General features: G+C 39.6%; 1 protein-coding gene across 2 annotated transcripts in view; it reads left to right on the top strand.

Moving 5' to 3' along the window:
* The window catches only part of LMNB1 (lamin B1), a 53,091-nt gene extending 36,174 nt beyond the window's left edge, over positions 1-16,917 (top strand). For both annotated transcript variants that reach the window (XM_043465942.1, XM_043465943.1), the window contains 6 exons: positions 656-876; positions 1,909-2,134; positions 3,668-3,772; positions 7,923-8,042; positions 13,117-13,224; positions 16,108-16,917. In XM_043465942.1, coding sequence (XP_043321877.1) covers positions 656-876; positions 1,909-2,134; positions 3,668-3,772; positions 7,923-8,042; positions 13,117-13,224; positions 16,108-16,149 — 822 coding nt within the window. In that variant the 3' untranslated portion in view covers positions 16,150-16,917. The remainder of the gene's footprint in view (positions 1-655; positions 877-1,908; positions 2,135-3,667; positions 3,773-7,922; positions 8,043-13,116; positions 13,225-16,107) is intronic.
* The last annotated feature ends 1,520 nt before the right edge of the window (positions 16,918-18,437 follow it).

Here is an 18,437-nt window from a genome sequence, read left to right on the forward strand (position 1 = left end):
AGACATACAGATGAGTGATTACCTGGTGAATGACAAGGTTTCTAAGATGAACCTTCTTGTGTAGGAGGTGTGATTTTTCATTTTTTTTTTAAATACCAAATATGAGGTTTCCATGTTTACAATAATATTGACAGACTACACTATATCATATGGTGTTTGCATGCTGGTGGAGCGTGGGATAGCACACCATTTCTGAAGTGGTAACTAGAATCCCTTTTGTTAAGTTTCTGAATTGTTCCAGCAGTTCCCCATAAGATACTTGGTTTCTTTTGTCAATGAGTTTTCTTTTAATTCTTTGTTTTCGTTACTTTATACTTTTGAGCTAAATGGTTTGTAGGGGAGCCAGACTTTTTTTTACTAAAACCACAGCTTAAAATTTTGTTTCATTTGGTCAAAGAAAAATTATATGTATATTTATGACACATTTGATGAATGTCTTTTCCTAGCCTTTTTATAAGACAAAACTTTCCTAAGAGTTGTATTTTGTATTGGAGGAATTTTGTTTTTTAATTTCTTAAAGTAAAAATGTTCTTGAATTCTGGTGTTAAGAGATTGGATTTGTTCCAGGTCAGGAAATGTTTTAAAATAGCTGTGCTAGTGTTGTGCTAATGTTGGAATGTTCCTAGAAAGTAAATGTGTTCCTTTGAATCTTCAGTCTAGAGCATGTTTGGAGAGGATTCAAGAGTTGGAGGACTTGCTTGCTAAAGAAAGAGACAACTCTCGCCGCATGCTGTCTGACAAAGAGAGAGAGATGGCGGAAATACGTGATCAGATGCAGCAACAGTTGAACGATTATGAACAACTTCTTGATGTCAAGTTAGCCCTGGACATGGAAATCAGTGCTTATAGGAAACTCCTAGAAGGTGAAGAAGAGAGGTATGTAACTTGCTTGTCACCCTGGCTCGTAGTCTACTTTTGCCCCCACCCTTTCTATTTAAAGAAAAGTAAATAGGATTTTTTTTTTTAAACAATTAGGATGACTAAATGTTTTCTCATTTTTTTTTAATACCTAGGTGTAGAGGTAGGTAATAATAGATCATACTTCTACATCAACAACAGAAGATGTATAAGCAGTCTTAGTATTATTACTTTTAAATGCTGAACTGTGAAAGGATACCATTTCTCCTTTGGGATTTTAAATGTTTTGATAATTTAATATGCTGCAAAATGACTTCCAGGTGGCTCCGTGGTGAAGAATCCCACTGCCATTGTAGGAGCTGTAGAAGATGTGGGTTCGACTCCTGGGTTGGGAGGATCCCCTGGAGTAGGAAATGGCAACCCACTCCAGTATTCTTGCCTGGGAAGTCTCATGGACAAAGGATCTTGGTGGGCTACAGTCCGTGGGGTCGCAGAGAGTCGGACACGACTGAGCACACACACAGGCATGCTGCAAAATACCAGATTTGCTGAAAGAGACTGTATACTTTTCAAATCTGGTTAGTGTATAAATCCTTTTAGACCTTTTCTGAGAAGAAAGTTCCAAAGGGAAAGTATCTCACTTAGAATAAAAAGACATTTAATTTCAATATTGCATACATTGTGATTGTAATTTTGTAAACAGAAAATACAGGTTTGAAAAAATTAAGGAAAGTATACTAAAGGTAACAGTGGTTGTGGTAGGGTGATGGTAGATGAGTGGTTCACCCCAACCTCTCACCACCCCCTCTCCCCGTTTTCCAAACTTCCTGCATTACGGTTGTGGTCTTTTCTTAGCTAAAACATTCAGATAATAATTTTTACAAAGAGTGTTGATAGTGGGCATTGTAGCACGTCAGTTTCTTCTTGTTAAGATGTACGTTGGCTTTGTCTAACAGATCGTCATTAGTGTTGTGCTTTAGTGATGCATGTGCATTAAGTAGGAAGAGCACACGTGTCTCATAACTGGAGTGTTTCATTTCTCCTGTGTAGATTGAAGCTCTCGCCAAGCCCTTCTTCCCGCGTGACAGTGTCGCGCGCCTCCTCGAGTCGCAGCGTGCGCACCACCAGGGGGAAGCGGAAGCGGGTGGACGTGGAGGAATCCGAGGCCAGCAGCAGCGTCAGCATCTCTCACTCTGCCTCAGCCACTGGGAATGTCTGCATTGAAGAGATAGATGTTGATGGAAAATTTATCCGCTTGAAGAACACTTCGGAACAGGTGAGAACACAGACCCCTTTCTGCCCAGGGAGACTTTGCTGATTGGGGGTGTGTCTTGCAATTGTAATAACTCCTCAGCCTTTATTTGGATTTAGTCGTCTTCATGAAATAAAAGAGTTTCCCTCTCCTTTTTAACCCAAATTCATGAAGTGTAGCATAAACTTGAATAGGAAAAGGAAGAGGGATGGTGCACTTAGTGTTTTAAAAATTTTATTCGTTAGCTCTTCTTTAGAGAGCTAGGGATTTTTTTCACACCCGGTCATTTTGTCACTGTGGCCGTCCTAAGGATGAATTATTAATATTCCCTGTCCTAGCCAGAATTGTGAAGAAGATAGATTATGTAGATATTCTTTCACAGCTGTTAGCTTTATGAAAGGAAGGAAATATGAGCCCAGACTCTGACATATGTTAGGAGTGTTTTTCTCTCTAAATAAAGGAATGAACACTGTTGATTTAATATACACTAGGAATAATATGAAGCCCAATCTTGAAATTATTTAAAAGTAAACATAAAATATTCATAGCAGGGAATCCTGAACTTTCGAGCTAGGGCTGTGAAGGGTTGTCAGATGATGCCAGAGGCAGGTCTGGGGTGTACAGTGGAATGGATCTCACTTTCAGAAGCACGTTCAGGATTTGTAAAATGTCTGTAAAATCACTTCTCCTCAAAGCTATTAAAACTGTCTTGCGTGTGGATGAATAAATACTTTGGATGGGCAAAGGTGCTTTAGTGGTTCTGATACAAAACAGCACAGGCCCTAAGCCGTCTTAGTCACGACTTTGGAAACTGAAGGACGGAGGCGCTCCACTGTAGCAGTTTGGCTGTTACAGGAGTCATTGCCGCCCTTTTTGGAGCTGTTCTGGAGCTGGCTGTCAGCCTTGTTTATTCCTGTCTTTGAGTAGGAGATGGATATAAATAAATTAGTGCAGCTAATTGCTTTAATACCCTGAACTGCTCCTTAGGAGTCAGGCAGCTCTGGGCAGGCTGTGGGTTAGCATTGACAGCCAGCGCTTGGGGCTGGCTTATTATGTCAAAAACCCTTTTTGAGCCTCTTATGCTTTAAGGTAAGTGTTAAATATGGGCACAACTGGTACAGATGTGGAAGAAAAAGGGTGTATTTTCTTCCATCTCTTTCCAGGCTTTTTGTGTCTGTATTTTAAAAGCTTACAATGGTCAAAAATTCGATGTGTGAACTGGTAGTTATTAAGCTAGATGATGTTGTAAATTTAAATTATGCACCTAATCTAGCATTGAATATGACCATTTAGTTTGGTTTACATCTCTTTTCTTCCAGTTTTGCCCTCTTTAAGATCATGCACCTTAATAAGATTGCAGCATTGTCAAAGTTTCTGTTTTGCTGAATGACAAAACCATGTTTTCTTTTTATAGTAGGGAAAATAGGAACCATGGGAAGACAGTCATAAAGTTGTCTTAGTTTAACTGCCTATGGATTGATTTATTTGATTATTCCGTAACTTTTCGTATATTTGAAGTGACCTTGATTTCTTTTGGGTTTTTTTTTTTTTCAATAGGACCAACCAATGGGAGGCTGGGAGATGATCAGAAAAATTGGAGACACATCAGTCAGTTACAAATATACCTCAAGATACGTGCTGAAGGCAGGCCAGACTGTTACAGTAAGTTAATTTAGTTATCGTTTAATTTCATCGTCTTAACCAATAACTAAAGTAATTGAAACCATTTTGGCTTAAAGAGACACATTTTAGAAATGGGCATTAAAACGTTTTTGACATTATTAGGGAATTAGAAGTGCTACCAAAGATTTAAAAACTTCTGTGTTTTTGAGATGGTAATTGACTGTTAAAAGTGAAAGAATTGGCCTCTGAAATATTTTTATCTACTCCAGTAGATATTAACAGCTGATTCCCCCCACCCCTCCCTGCTTGTCTCCCCACAAAAGGAAAACAAAACAAACAAAAGCAGCTGCCTCTTGAGTGTTAGCTGGTATGGTAGCCCAGTGTAACGCAGGAGATACTGCTTGGCATAAAGAACCGTTAGGAGGTGATCTGTTAATGCTGAGGTATGGCTTAAAACAGCAGTCTTTAGCCTCAGGTGAGGATCAGTATCATCTGGATAGTGTTTTGGTGTCTAGACTCTACCTCGCTCTTCGTTACCATCTCTGAGGTTGGGCTAGGGACTTGTTTTAACAAAAAGGCTCCAAGATTATTAGTGCAGATGGTGACTGCAGCCATGAAATTAAAAGATGCTTGCTCCTTGGAAGAATAGCTATGTCAAACCTAGACAGTGTATTAAAAAGCAGAGACATCACTTTGCCCACAAAGGTCTGTATAGTCAAAGCTATGGTTTTTCCATTGTCATGTATGGATGTGAGAGTTGGATCACAAAGAAGGCTGAACGCTGAGGAATTGATGCTTTCAAACTGTGGTGCTGGAGAAGATTCTTGAGAGTCCCTTGGAGACTCCCAAGGAGATCAAACCAGTCAATCCCAAAGAAATCAACCCTGAATATTCATTGAAAGATCTGGTGCTGAAGCTGAAGCTCCAATACTTTGGCCACCTGATGTGAAGAGTGGACTCATTGGAAAAGACTGATGCTGGGAAAGATTGAGGGCAAGAGGAGAATGGGGCAACAGAGGATGAGATGGTTGGATGGCATCACTGACTCAGTGGACATGAGTTTGAGCAAACTCCAGGAGATAGTGAAGGACAGGAAGCTTGGCGTGCTGCAGTTCATGGGGTCACAAAGAGTTGGACACCACTTAGCAACTGAACACAGCTAGGTGATAGGTACTGTTGTAAAGTATCATTCTCTAAACATAATATTTTAGCAAGATTAGCGTGGGTTTTCAGATATCTGAGCTGTCAAGATTTAGAGGGAGATGGGCTTCATGCCGTTCTGACTGTTGGTGCTTTGTGGTTGTGTTCTGAAGTTTCACATATGTAATCATTACTAAGTATTACTGACTCACTTTTTAGAGAAATATTCTCCATTGAGCAAACACACAATTCCTTTGTTTTTACTCAGCAAGTAGATTTAGCAAACAAAATATGTTAAGTTTGATACAGATTTTAAAGAAGTCACTGTTTTCATCTGTAAAGAATGTTGAAGTGGCTGTCCTTTTATCAATTCTTTTTTAAAAATATTAAACAAATGTTTAATATTTTATGATTGATACAAACCTTACTTAGTGTTGAATATCAAAGCCTCAACTAGGTTAGAACTTCTCTTTTTAAAAATGTATTCATAGAACTTGCCACCACATTATGAAAATATCAGATGCTAATTTTGTAATAATTAGTGAAAATGGGAACATACCCTAACCACACTGTCTTTTCATCTCTTTTGTGATTATTATAGTGAGAGAAAATTGCTCAGTCCTATTGTGTGTCATGTGGAAGCTGCATAATGTAGTGGAAAGAATCTGACATTTTAATTCAGAATTTTCAGATTTGAGTGTGCTCTTTATCTCTTTAAAGTAGTATAAAACCCTTAGGCCAGTCATCTGCTTTTTCCACTGAATGTAGTTCCTCAATGACTCAATTGATATATATATATATACTATGGATCTAGGGGAGAAATCAGTTTTCACATAAAAAAGTAATACTTGTTTTTTTCATTTGTTAACTGGCATTAAATGTGTTAAGAAGCTCTGTGGAACATGGTAGTGATAAGTGATCTTCCAATAGCAAAGATCAGTTTAAAACTAGACCAGAAATAAGGGAACTACATATGTAATTTTAAATTTTCATGTAGCCACATTTAAAACAAGGGAAAAAGAAAGGTGATATTAATTTTAGAACTATCTTTTATTTAACTCAGTATATCTAAAATATTATCATTTCAACAATTTATTATTATATCATGATCAATAGAAAAAATTACTAGATATTTTACTTTTTTTTTTTTCACTAAATCTTTATACTTAGAGATATACTTACTGGCCACGTTTCAAGTGCTCACAAGCTTCATATGACTACCATGTTGAACAGTACAGCTCTAGGACATATTAGTTTTAGGTTAAATTACCCAGTAAGGTTACTCACGTGTTACAGTTATTATTAACACTAAATCAAGTGTATGATTCCATATGGAATAGTGAAAAGTATAGCTTGAGGTTAGATTAATATTCCACAAAACCCAAAGGTCAGCCTGGATCCAGTTCTTTTTTTCAGTTTTATCCTAGTAAATGCTCTCTGCCCTTTTCCATTTATATAGCTGATGGAAGATTTGGAAGCTTCAAGGGAGCACCTTAAGAGGAAAGGGGTTTCTCCTAATTAGTAATTGATAAAGTTTTCTCCCCATTTAGAAAGATACCAGCTTATACCATCTCCAGTCTTCATTTTGCCATTGTATGGCCCTTTATGTTCCTAAACGATTTATAGAGTACTAAACTTTGCTCTCTGTCTTCATGTGGTCTTCTGAAAAGATCAGGACTGGTCGTAGTGTCCCTTCGTAGAGGACATAGAGGTTTGCAGAGGTGTAGTGTTATGCTCACGGTAAAGAATTCGCCTGCAGTGCAGGAGACATAGAAGACCCGGGTTTGATCCCTGGGTCGGAAAGATCCCCTGGAGAAGGAAATGGCTACCCACTCCAGTATTCTTGCCTGGAGAACCCCATGGACAGAGGAGCCTGGCAGGCTACAGTCCATGGGGTCGCAAGGAGTCAGACATGATTGAGGGACTATCACATCACATATCACACACATATGCCCATGATTCAAACCCAGGTTTTCTAACTTTCAAGTTTTCTCTATTCTACCAATACTCTTCTGCCAGTAAATACATTAAAATGTTGCAGAATTTCCCTGCTTAGGAAAAGGGAAATATTTCTTTTTGTTTTGTCTGTTTCAATAGCAGTCATATTTTCCACCCTAATGAATGATTTTCTGTTTCCTGACTTCTTTTTGGAATTCAATCTCAGACGCTCTGGAGTATTATGACACTGTCTCTAGTTGGGTACATACCACTTTCCATTACAGTATTGTAGATAGGCTGTCTGCTGCAGAGGTTTTGAGAGAAGTTAGTCATTTCCTCAGTTCCTGCTGTAGGCAGCTAGAGGATCCCACTGGAGGAGGGCAGAAGGCTCTATATGGAAGGATGGCTCATAAAACCCATAGAATAATAGAGTGCTGGCAGTGAGAGCCTATATTCATTGAGTCAGCCATCTCCTCTTTGTCAGTTCAGTTCAGTTCAGTTGCTCAGTCGTGTCTGACTCTTTGCAAGCCCATGAACTGCAACACGCCAGGCCTCCCTGTCCATCACCAGCTCCCAGAGTCCACCCAAACCCATGTCCATTGAGTCGGTGATGCCATCCAACCATCTCATCCTCTGTCGTCCCCTTTTCCTCCTGCCCTCAATCTTTCCCAGCATCGGGGTCTTTTCAAATGAGTCAGCTCTTCGCATCAGGTGGCCAAAGTATTGGAGTTTCAGCTTCAACTCCTCTTCGTGGGCCATCGTTTTCCTTCACAGTAGTCCCATGTGTTAACAGTACCGTTTCTGTCCCACTAGAGGGTAAAAGTCAGGTAGTTTGCTCAAGGTGAACTGACATGTTAGGAGAGCTAGGATATGAATCTAGTCCTTGTAGCTGCATTTTTACTTATTAGATGGGGAAGCTGAGGTCTGGATAAGCTCTGTAGCTCTTGGAAACATAACTGGTTAATATAGCAAGGATGAAGCTAAACCAGAGTCCTGGAAATTCTAGAATCACTCCTCTTACGAGATGTTACAAAGTCTCATCATTATGTTATTGGCACGTTGGCGAGCAGGGCTGTGTGGAGACTGATTTGATTTCCTGTCTCTTTTCCAGATCTGGGCTGCAAATGCCGGTGTCACAGCCAGCCCTCCCACCGACCTCATCTGGAAGAACCAGAACTCCTGGGGCACTGGCGAAGATGTGAAGGTTATATTGAAAAATTCTCAGGGAGAAGTACGTATCAGTTCCACCAAAGTGCCTTTTTTTTTTTTTAAATTGAAGTGTAGTTGGTTTATAGTGTTGTGTTAATTACTGCTCTACAGCAAAGTTATTCAGTTACACAAATACGTATATTTTGTAAAAATATTCTTTTCCATTATAGTTTATCATAGGCTATTGAATGTATTATTTCTCTGTGCTATTGTAAAGTAGGGCCTTGCTTATCCATTCAGTATGTAAGAGCATACTTCTGCTAACCCCACCTCCCTGCCCATCCCTCCCCAACCCCCTCCGCCTTGGCAACCGCAAGCCTGTTCTCTGTGTCCCCACTGCGGCGTTAGTTTCGTTTGAGAGTTTATCGTGCAAGTGTGATTTCTTTTCAAGAATGAAATCAAATGTGAAGTAACTGATTGCTTAAATCAGACCAAGGCTGCTGAGTCGGTGAAAGTAAAGCTAACCGTAGGTTTTAGATTTTAGGAATGAAATAGGAGTTTGTCGTAGTTTTGATTGTTGGCGCAGATTCCAGAATTCAGTCTATGTTCAGTTTCTGTCTCCACCGCTCAGTGGTCTTTTGACTTTAGGTGAGTTCCTTCAGTTCTCTTAGTTTTATCATTTTAGAGTGAAGATGGTAATAACAAAGTAATTACTATAAATGAGATGATAGTTGAAGAATAATGTAAATGAGACAGTCCTTGGGAAGTGCTCAGAACAGTATCTGGCCTCTGGTAAATGCTTATATTATTAACCTTGTTACTAGCTTTCAGCATGCTTGTGAAACGGAGTTTAAAGATTGAGGAATGTACCTTTGCTTGATGTGTATGTTTTAACGTATCAGTTGTAGAATTCTTGTCAAAGAATCTAACCTACCCCTACTGTCACATAAAGACACCACCAGGTCCCCCCAGCCACACACACGCTAGGAGATGAAAGTGTCTGCCGAGGAAGGCGTGGCTACAGGTCAGGAGTCCTCCCCTGCCCCCAGAGTGCCAGGCTACACACCTTGCCTTCTCATTAGGTTGTCTCGTCTCACTAGAGTAATAAGACACCAGGGACAGGGACCTGAGTTTTCCTGGCACATATTCAGTAAGAATTTACTAGATAAAATTTTAGGAAACTCAAACATAGACCTTCACTTAAGTACAGAGAAATAAAATTGTTAACTGCATTCATGATGGGTTCTGAGGTGTTTGCATATGAGGCGCCTTGTGCCCAGCCATCTTCCCACCCATCCCTCACTGTAAACATCTGCTGGTGCTTAGACTGCTTTTCATATGGAACTCACTGTCTGCTGAAGGAAGAATGCCCTTGATCTCAGACTGAGGCTGAAAATGAAAGGGCATCTGGTTTTTTTCACTGTAGACCTCAATACAGTTCACCTCCAAATACCTCTGAGGTTCTCAGGGTTGGAGGGTGTTTAAAAGTGCCTTCAGTAATTGACAAACTGCAAGGAACCGAATCTTCCTCCTCTCAGCGTGGAGCCCTGCAGACTTCTTGCCTTCAGCACTTTGGAGCTCTTCCTGGCTGTCACTGGTTCTGCTGCCCGAGTGCTGAAATTACTGCAGCTCCTAAATTGGTAGTTTCTCCAACGTCTGAAACTGGCGGAATACGTGTGTTTTTCAAAATGTTATGAGTGGCGATTCACACAGATTGAAAAGTGCTGTTATAAGGGGCCATGGTAGATGAAATAGGTTTTTATGAGCCATGGAAGCTAGTCCCATCTTTTTTGTGTGTGAAAACATGTTCCAACTTAGAAACGATCTTATAGGAAGATAATTTGGAATGCAGGAGGTTTAAAAGCCCACAAAATAGGTTCAAAGAAAAGTGAACAAAGTAGATACCATGACATGGGATATGTCTCGAGCTAGTGTTACTGATGATGTATCAATATAGCTGACTGAAGCTTAGGTTTCCCTTCATAATTCAAACCACTGAATCTTAGATTGTTGAGTTGATTTGTTTGCCTTTTCTTTTGACAAACTTGTCTTCTGCTTGCTAGACTGTGTAAAGTGACTTCTGTCAGAAATGAGGAAAGTATTATGAATACGGTTCTTATTTCTGTGATTGTCAGACAAGTACTTTTGGCACTTATCTATTTCATTCTGTAAGGCCATGTTCATTAGTAGGTTCCAGACTGTATTTATCATAATTCATAATGACCACCTGTAAAGACCATTTTTCTATAAGATTGTAGGTAACTGACTTATTGAGTCAACTTAATTTTTCAAGGCATGTTTTCTTGCTGAGGCATTGGAGACATCAGGAAACCCAGTTAAACTGGCTTTCAAGTAATGGGGATATGTGAGCTCACAATACCAACAATCCAGGGAGAGTGGCCTTGATCCATTGGCTCACCCAGTGTCCCCAGGGATCTTTCTGCCGTCTCTTGCCTGGGATCTTTCTGCAGTCTGTTTCCTGAGTGTCTTCCTCATGGATGCAAGATAGCTGCTGGCTGGAGGTGCCATCATTCCAGATTGACTTCTTGTGGGCAGGAGCTGGTGCCCAGGCGGGTCCTCGTCTGGGCTTCACTCTTGTTTCACCAGCCTGGGTCACGTGCCCATCTCTCAGCTAGTTTCTGGAGTTGGGAGGACAGAATTTGAGGTTGAGCCCTCCTCCACCTCCACGGCTAGATCACACTCCTTGTGATGCACACGTCACATCTCCATGTGAGAGAGGGTACCGAGGTAAACTGTGCGTTCTTAATGAGAAATGAGTGGGGTGGAATGCTGGTGGGTTAAAAGCAGTAAGTGTCACTACAGAAAACATGGATTTTTTTTTTTTTAATGAGGAAAATAAAGTAATCTCTTTGTACCTTTAAAATATAGGCGTCCCTGAAACTTTTCCATGTAGATACTACTTGTGTGTCCTGAGACACCATAGTTTAACAGTCAGCTCCTTCATGAATAAAAACCATCTTGATTTGTGGTAATTGCTGATTTCTGTGGTGTAAATACTCACTGGTAATTTCAGGCTACCACATGTCATGACTGAGTACAGAGTTGGAGAGACAGCGTGTGAGCTTGCACTGCTGGGTAGATGGTGAACATTTATGTACCCAGGGCTTTACCTGCACAGACCCATGGCATGTTGATAGAGAGACCATCTGTGTGTGCCTTTCAGATCACTGATACGGTTAGCTGTCCTTCTAAGAGGAATATTTTTGGTAAAGACATTTATCTTTAGTACCTTTTTGGGCCTAAACCTCCCAACAAGTTTTGATTCTGAATTTGTTTTACTATTTTTTGATTTAAATCTGTAGACATTTAGCTCACTTATATTCCATACAGGCTTTCTGCATTAGATTAATTGGTTTTTAAATGTTGTCAAATGAAAAGTGCTTAACAGCAGGCTTAAATTAAAGGCAGTTATGCTGAAGTAATTCATAATTAATGAAGTTGGGCAAATTGCTCTTTTCTAAGCTTCTCATTTGAGGCTCATAGTCTGGTGTTTTATCACAAGCTCTAAGAGCCAGTGTTCCCATATGGGATGTGTACATTGTCATGAGCTGCTAGAAGCTGAAATGTGAGAATTCTGTAACACTTTTTTTTTAACCATCTTTTTTAAAAAAAGCCTTCCTTCTTTCCTTCCAACTGTGCTCGGTCTTCACTGCTGTGCGTGGGTTTTCTCCGGTTGCGGCTAGCAGGGGCTCCTCTAGTTGTGGCACATGGGCTTCTCTTTGCAGGGGCTCCTCTGCTGCAGAGCAAGGATTCCATGGGGGTGGTGCACGGGCTTAGTTGCCCCAAGGCCTGTGGGATCTTCCCAGACCAGGGACTGAACTTGTGTCCCTTGCACTGGCAGGCAGATTCTCAACTGACGGACAACCAGGAAGTCTGAGAATTCTGTAACCGGTTTTGTTTGACTTTTCTTTTCTTACTTTAAGATGGCTTGAGGGACGCTAGATACTCTGAAAACTTTTTGAAAGTCTTTTTTCTGTTTTGTGTGCCACCATACTTCAGTGGATATCTTAGTTCAAGAGCTGTAATTTATCTAAGGATTCACATGCTTTTTTGTTAGTACTAATTTGGTTTAAGCAATCTGACTCAGACTGATCTCACAGAATTGAAGTTTCTGGCTAATTGAGACTCAAAATGGTCCATCTTCTTTGGCCATGCAGCAAAAATCAAGTCTAAACAAAACATTAACTGTGCTACCTCAACTTCATTTATAAGATATATCCATGGATATACTTTAAATTGAAGTTTCATGTCTCTGACACTGTTCTCTGATTTTCTTCCTTTGCCAGTTTAAACTAGCTGGTCCATGTTTAAGTTTCAGATAAGCTTTTACTCACGTGATTTTAACATCTTCATCTGAAGTTACCTTTCTTGAGTGAGCTTAAGACACAGTACAGAGTAAAATTAGAAGCTCTGTAGCACTCTAGGACACATAACTTCATCAGGTTAGCCTTGTGCTTGAACAAAAACACTGCTGCATTTGTGCAAGTCAGCATTCTCTACAGGAAAGTCATCTGTGTTTGCTCCTACTTTCTGTTACACCCGTGAATGACAAATCAGTTGTTTTGTGCAGAGTACATTGGGACTTCACTAGCATGTTATGAATAAATACTGTTCCTGTGTCTTGGTTCCATTTCTTTTAAGAGGAACTAGTTGCTGAAGGGATGAAAGCTTGTCCTTTTCAGTCTCGGGATGTCTTCTTGCTACCAGGATCCCTGAGAGCACAGCAGTTGGCCTCTTACTTCCCTTTTATTCAGCATTTATTTAGTACCCTCTCTTTGCTAGGAGCCATGATCTTTAAGCAGAATTCCTGTTGAGTATTATGAAGAATTTAGTGTGCCAAATCATTTATAGAATTCTTAGTAACAGAATGGGATGAAAAGCAGTGGAAACTTCTCAGTGGGTATTTCAAATTGGATCCCAGTAGCTTCCCTGCAAGGAATATTGAAGATCTAAGAACTGCTACTAATTATGCAAAAATTCCTGTTTAGTAGTTGAAGCTACTGATGAACCACTTAAAAAAAAAGTCCCTGATGTAGGAATGCAGTTTCTTAAATTTATGCAAGGAAGGGATGTCCTCCCACAGACTTTGTGGTTTTAAGTATAGTGTTTTAACTTAAAATCAAACTCTTGTTTAGGAGGTTGCTCAGAGAAGTACAGTCTTCAAAACAACCATACCTGAAGAGGAAGAGGAGGAGGAAGAAGCAGCCGAAGTGGCTGTTGAGGAGGAACTTTTCCACCAGCAGGTATTACTTCAATATCATTCTTTTTAAATTTTATTAACATAGTTACATGAAGACCAAAAACCAATAATGGGGCTTGATTTTTTTTTTCCCCCCTATTACTTGATGAACCAAATCAGTGATCTACCAAGTGGGGTTTGTTTTTCCTGAGGGGATATTCAAGATAACAGTACGTTTGAGTACTGGAAGAAAATGTTAGCACTTCTTTTTAAAAAATTATTCTTCATATTGAATTTCAGTTTTGTCTTTTGTTTTATAATGTACGTAATATAGTGGGACATGTATGCCACGTAAGTATATATGGATTGGAATGCATGCTCAGAATTATTTATTGAAGGGTTCTTTGAGTTTAGATGACTAAGTTAGAGTAGGTATTTACATAGAAACTTTAAAAAAGAGTAATATTCAATTTCAATGTAAAGCAAACATTCTTGCTGTCTTAAGTTTTTAATCATTTAATTGCAAGCTAGATTTTAGCTGATGCTTAGACTTTTGAAAGCCCTTGAAATAAAGGAACTCCAAATTTGATTTTAATTAATTAAATTGGAATTACTAATAAGTAATAAGCCTTCAGTTTATATTCTCAAGCTGTTCAAGTCTGATCACTAATCAGAATTCCTACCCTTATCCTTATAAGACTTCATCACCATGTCTCTAGATTTATAAATCTGTTCATTTGCCTTAATTAGCCCCAGTCCTGCTCCAGATAAACATCCGCTTATGTATTCAGCCTCCAGAGTCAGGAGTTAGGAGCTCACTCTCTAGAGTGAGAACCACTTGAGGTAGGCTACGGTAGGATGGATTTTTGGCCTGGATACTTCCTCATACATTTTGGAGGAATATTTAACACATTATTGCCCTGGGGGTCTGGAGGTTGTAGAAACTAAGGCATGTAGTATTAATACATCTCTGGTGAGTAATGCGTTAAGAACAGGTATTTTATACTTGGCTTAAACAAGAAACAGACACAAGATCCATTTCCTGCTCTTATGGGAAACATTATAATGACTGGTAGTAGAATAATATAAGAGACTAGGGGTTCAGAGCTTGAGTTACAGCAGGTCAAATGCTGAAGAAGGCTGTTTAAGCCACCAGAACAGTTGAGAAGATCTCTGGAAAATAGGTTCTGTCCAGTATTTTGAAGGATAGGCAGTTATTTGAGTATTAAAAGTCAGACAGTGGTGTTCTGGGCTTCCCTGGTGGCTCAGAAGGTAAAGAATCTACCCCAAAATGTAGGAGATCTGGGTTCGATCCCTGGTTCGGAAAACTCTTCTGGAGAAGGGAATGGCAACCTATCCCAGTATTCTTGCCTGGAGAATTCCATGGACAGAGGAGCCTGATGAGCTACAGTCGATGGGGTCAGAAAGAGTCAGACATGACCGAGTAACTAACACACATACACAGTGGTGTTCTATCGGTGTTTAGATTGTCTGTTGTTGCTACATTAAGAAACCACCTTAAAACTCAGTGGGTGAAAACAGTGATTTCTTATTTCCTATGACTGGGCTTAACTGCGCGTTTTTTTGATTCACACAGTGGAGAGTTAAGTCAGTCATGCAGTTGCATTCAGCTGGAAGCTTGGCTGGGGCTGGAATGCTCTCCATGTCTCTTTCCATGCGGTTTCTCATCATTTGGTGATTTAACCCAGCCTTCTTTACAACATGGCAGCTGGTTCCCAAGAGAGTGAAAACAGAGAGCACTAGATTTCTTAAAAGCCCATGTTCTCTTAGTCAAAGTAAATCATAGGCCAGCTCCAATTCTGGAGGGGGTGGGGGCGGTAAATCCCGGGTATCTCATAATAGGAAGAACGGCAGTGAATTTATGAGGACTTTTAATTCATCACAGGGGATATGTCAGGACTTGAGCACCAGGTATAGCTGTCCATCCAGCCAGATTTATTGTAGGTTGTGTGTGCGTGAGAGAGAAATGAAGTGGGAAGGTTGGTGTTAAATTGACATAGTTAGGAATGCCTAAGGAAGTAGCTTATGCATACTTTGGAGCAAAGGAGAATTTGAGACAGTATCAGAGGGATGACTCTAGAAGGGAGACTGCAGATACACTGAGGGACTGTACAAATAGAGATTCATTAGAGCATAGTGACTGAACTTGAGGGCAAGAAGGAAAAAGAAATGAAAGATGTGCAAGGTTTCTTAGATTCTTTCATCAGAAGAAATAATGATATCGAGGTTCAAAAAAAGGAAGATGGAAGGACAGACCAGCTGTTTTGACTTCACATTAGAGAAAGAGTCCAGTGGCCTCTTGAGTTGGTTTGAAGTCTTTTTGTTTGACCTTCAAGAAACCAGTTTCAGTTTAGTCAAGTGGTGAGTCGTAGTCACGTTGTGAGATTTTAAGGAATTAGTGAGTGAGAAAGAAATGGGTAGATGGAGCCATTTTGACTTCTCATTTGAAGAGAATCCAGTGCAGATGCTTCCAGATATGAAAGCTGAGGATCCAGCCAGCCATATTCTCTCATGTTCAGAAATCCTGGCCACTGATCTCGTTTACTAAATGACAAAAGGATGTTACTGAACAGTGGTTTTCAGCTTCAGCTGCATATTAAAATTACTTAGAGAACTTTAAAATGACTTATAAATAGATCCTTTTCCCCAGGTAGGTGAGAAATTCTCATTTGATCTAGAGGCCTAGATCAGCTTTTTTTTAAAAAGTTCCTCAGGCACTGTCCATGCAGCTAGAGTTGAGAGTCAGTGTTCTGGAGTTTGTTGCAGTGTCCTGGGGGCAGTCCGTGAGAGAAGGTTAGAAAGGGTGGGAAGTAATAAAGGTCCATTTGAAGGTAAGTGATAATGAGTTTGTAATATCTCTGCCTTATTTTAAAATACTGTGATCCATTGTCTTCGCACTAAGGTTTCTTTCTGTTTTCCTCATCAGGGAGCCCCAAGAGGTTCCAACAGAAGCTGTGCAATTATGTAAGCTTCTCAAGTCAGCCGTCTTCCTCAGAATAAAGAAGTATGGTAATCCTTACCTACATGCAGTGCAGAGCCTTCTCAGAAGCACAGAATATTTTTATATTCCTTTATGTGAATTTTTAAGCTGCGAATCTGATGGCCTTAATTTCCTTTTTTGACACTGAAAGTTTTGTAAAAGAAATCATATCCGTACACTTTGTTGCAAGATGTGAATTATTGACACTGAACTAACTGTACTGTTTGGAAAGGGTCCCTCAAATTTTTTGACATTTTTTTGTATGTGTATTTTTTTTTTTTTTTCAAGTTCTTAGGAGGCGGAGGGGGAGGGTAAATAAACCACTGTGTGTCTGGGTTTAATTTGAAGATTGCTCCATCTAGATTGGCAATCTGCTCTTGATTATCCTCTGCTATATATAACGGTGCTGTGAGGGAGGGGAAAGGCATTTTTCAATATATCGAACTTTTGTACTGAATTTTTTTGTAATAAACAATCAAGGCTACAAAAATTTTTTTTAACTAGAAAAGAGAAATTTTGTAAGAAGGCAATATAACCTAATCATCATGTAAGCACTCTGGATGAAGGATTCCACAAAACTTTGTTTTATGGTTACTTCTTCTCTTAGATTCTTAATTCGCAAGGGGAATGGGGGGCGGGGGAGGAGAGGGAAGGGAAGGGTTTCTCCTAAAACGCATTAGTTGTGTTTTTTAAGATAGTGTAACTTGCTTAAATTTCTTACGTGACATTAACAATAAAAGGCTGTTTTAATATTAATCTGTTGTCTGTTTTAACTTTAAAAACATTTTGAGGGGAGAAAATTATTGTCTCAGTTGTACTTTTGATAAAAATAATTTGGCTCCTTGTTTGAACTAGGTTTTTCTTTAAGGCTCTGACAATGGGAAGATAAACACACAGACTCTTTTGGGGTCTCCCCTATTTTCAGTACCCTGCTGTCATTAATAATAGCACTTATAATAAAAGCAATAATAATAGCTAATTTTTTTGGAGCCCAGATATCATTTATATTTTTTAGCTTATTAACAGTAAGACCTTTTAAAATCTCTTTAAGAAAGCTGTATGGGAATGTAGGGACTATGGGAGAAACTGGGGAAGATATTCCTTTTAAAGGAAAAAGATGGAGATAATATTTCTAGAATCTAGTTTTACTGTCTTAAAATATGGAAGAGATACTCAGCAGTGGATTGGAATACTCCTGGATACTCCACAGGACTGGAAAAGGTCAGTTTTTATTCCAATCCCAAAGAAGGGCAATGCCAAAGAATGTTCAAATTATCACACAGTTGCACTCATTTCACATGCTAGTAAGGTAATACTCAAAATCCTCCAACCTAGGCTTCAACGTGAACCAAGAACTTCCAGATGTACAAGCTGGATTTAGCAAAGACAGGGGAACCAGAGATCAAATGGCCAACATCCACTGGATCATAGAAAAAGCTAGAGAATCCCAGAAAAATATTGACTGGCTTCATTGACTATGCTAAAGCCTTTGACTGTGTGGATCACAACAAACTGGAAAATTCTGCAAGAGATGGAAATACCAGACTACCTTACCTGCCTCCTGAGAAACCCGTATGCAGGTCAAGAAGCAACAGTTAGAACTGAACGTGGAACAACAGACTGGTTCAAACTTGGGAAGGGAGTGCATCAAGATTGTATATCATCACCCTATTTATTAAACTTATATGCAGAGTACATCATGCAAAATGCCAGGCTGGAGGAATCACAAGCTGAAATCAAGATTGGCGGGAGAAATATTAATAACCTCAGATACACAGGTGACACACCACCCTTGTTGCAGAAAACAAATAGGAACTAGAGAGCCTCTTGATGAAGGCGAAAGAGGAGAGGGAAAAGGGTGGCTTAAAACTCAACATTCCAAAAATGAAGATCATGGCATCCGGTCCCATCACTTCATGACAAATAGATGGGGAAACAATGGAAACAGTGAAAGACTTTATTTTCTTGGGCTCCAAAATCACTGTGGATGGTGACTCAGCCATGAAATTAAAAGATGCTTGCTCCTTGGAAGAAGAGCTATGACAAACCTAGACAGCATATTAAAAAGCAGAGACATTACTTTGCCAACAAAGGTCCGTCTAGTCAAAGCTATGATTTTTCCAGTAATCATTTATGTTTATGAGAGTTGGACCATAAAGGAGGCTGAGCGCTGAAGAATTGATGCTTTTGAACTGTGGTGTTGGAGAAGACTCTTGAGAGTCCCTTGGACTGCACAGAGATCAAATCAGTCAATCCTTAAGGAAATCAACCCTGAA

This window comes from Cervus canadensis, chromosome 4 (assembly GCF_019320065.1).
Source record: "Cervus canadensis isolate Bull #8, Minnesota chromosome 4, ASM1932006v1, whole genome shotgun sequence".
NCBI classification, from domain to species: Eukaryota; Metazoa; Chordata; class Mammalia; order Artiodactyla; family Cervidae; genus Cervus; species Cervus canadensis.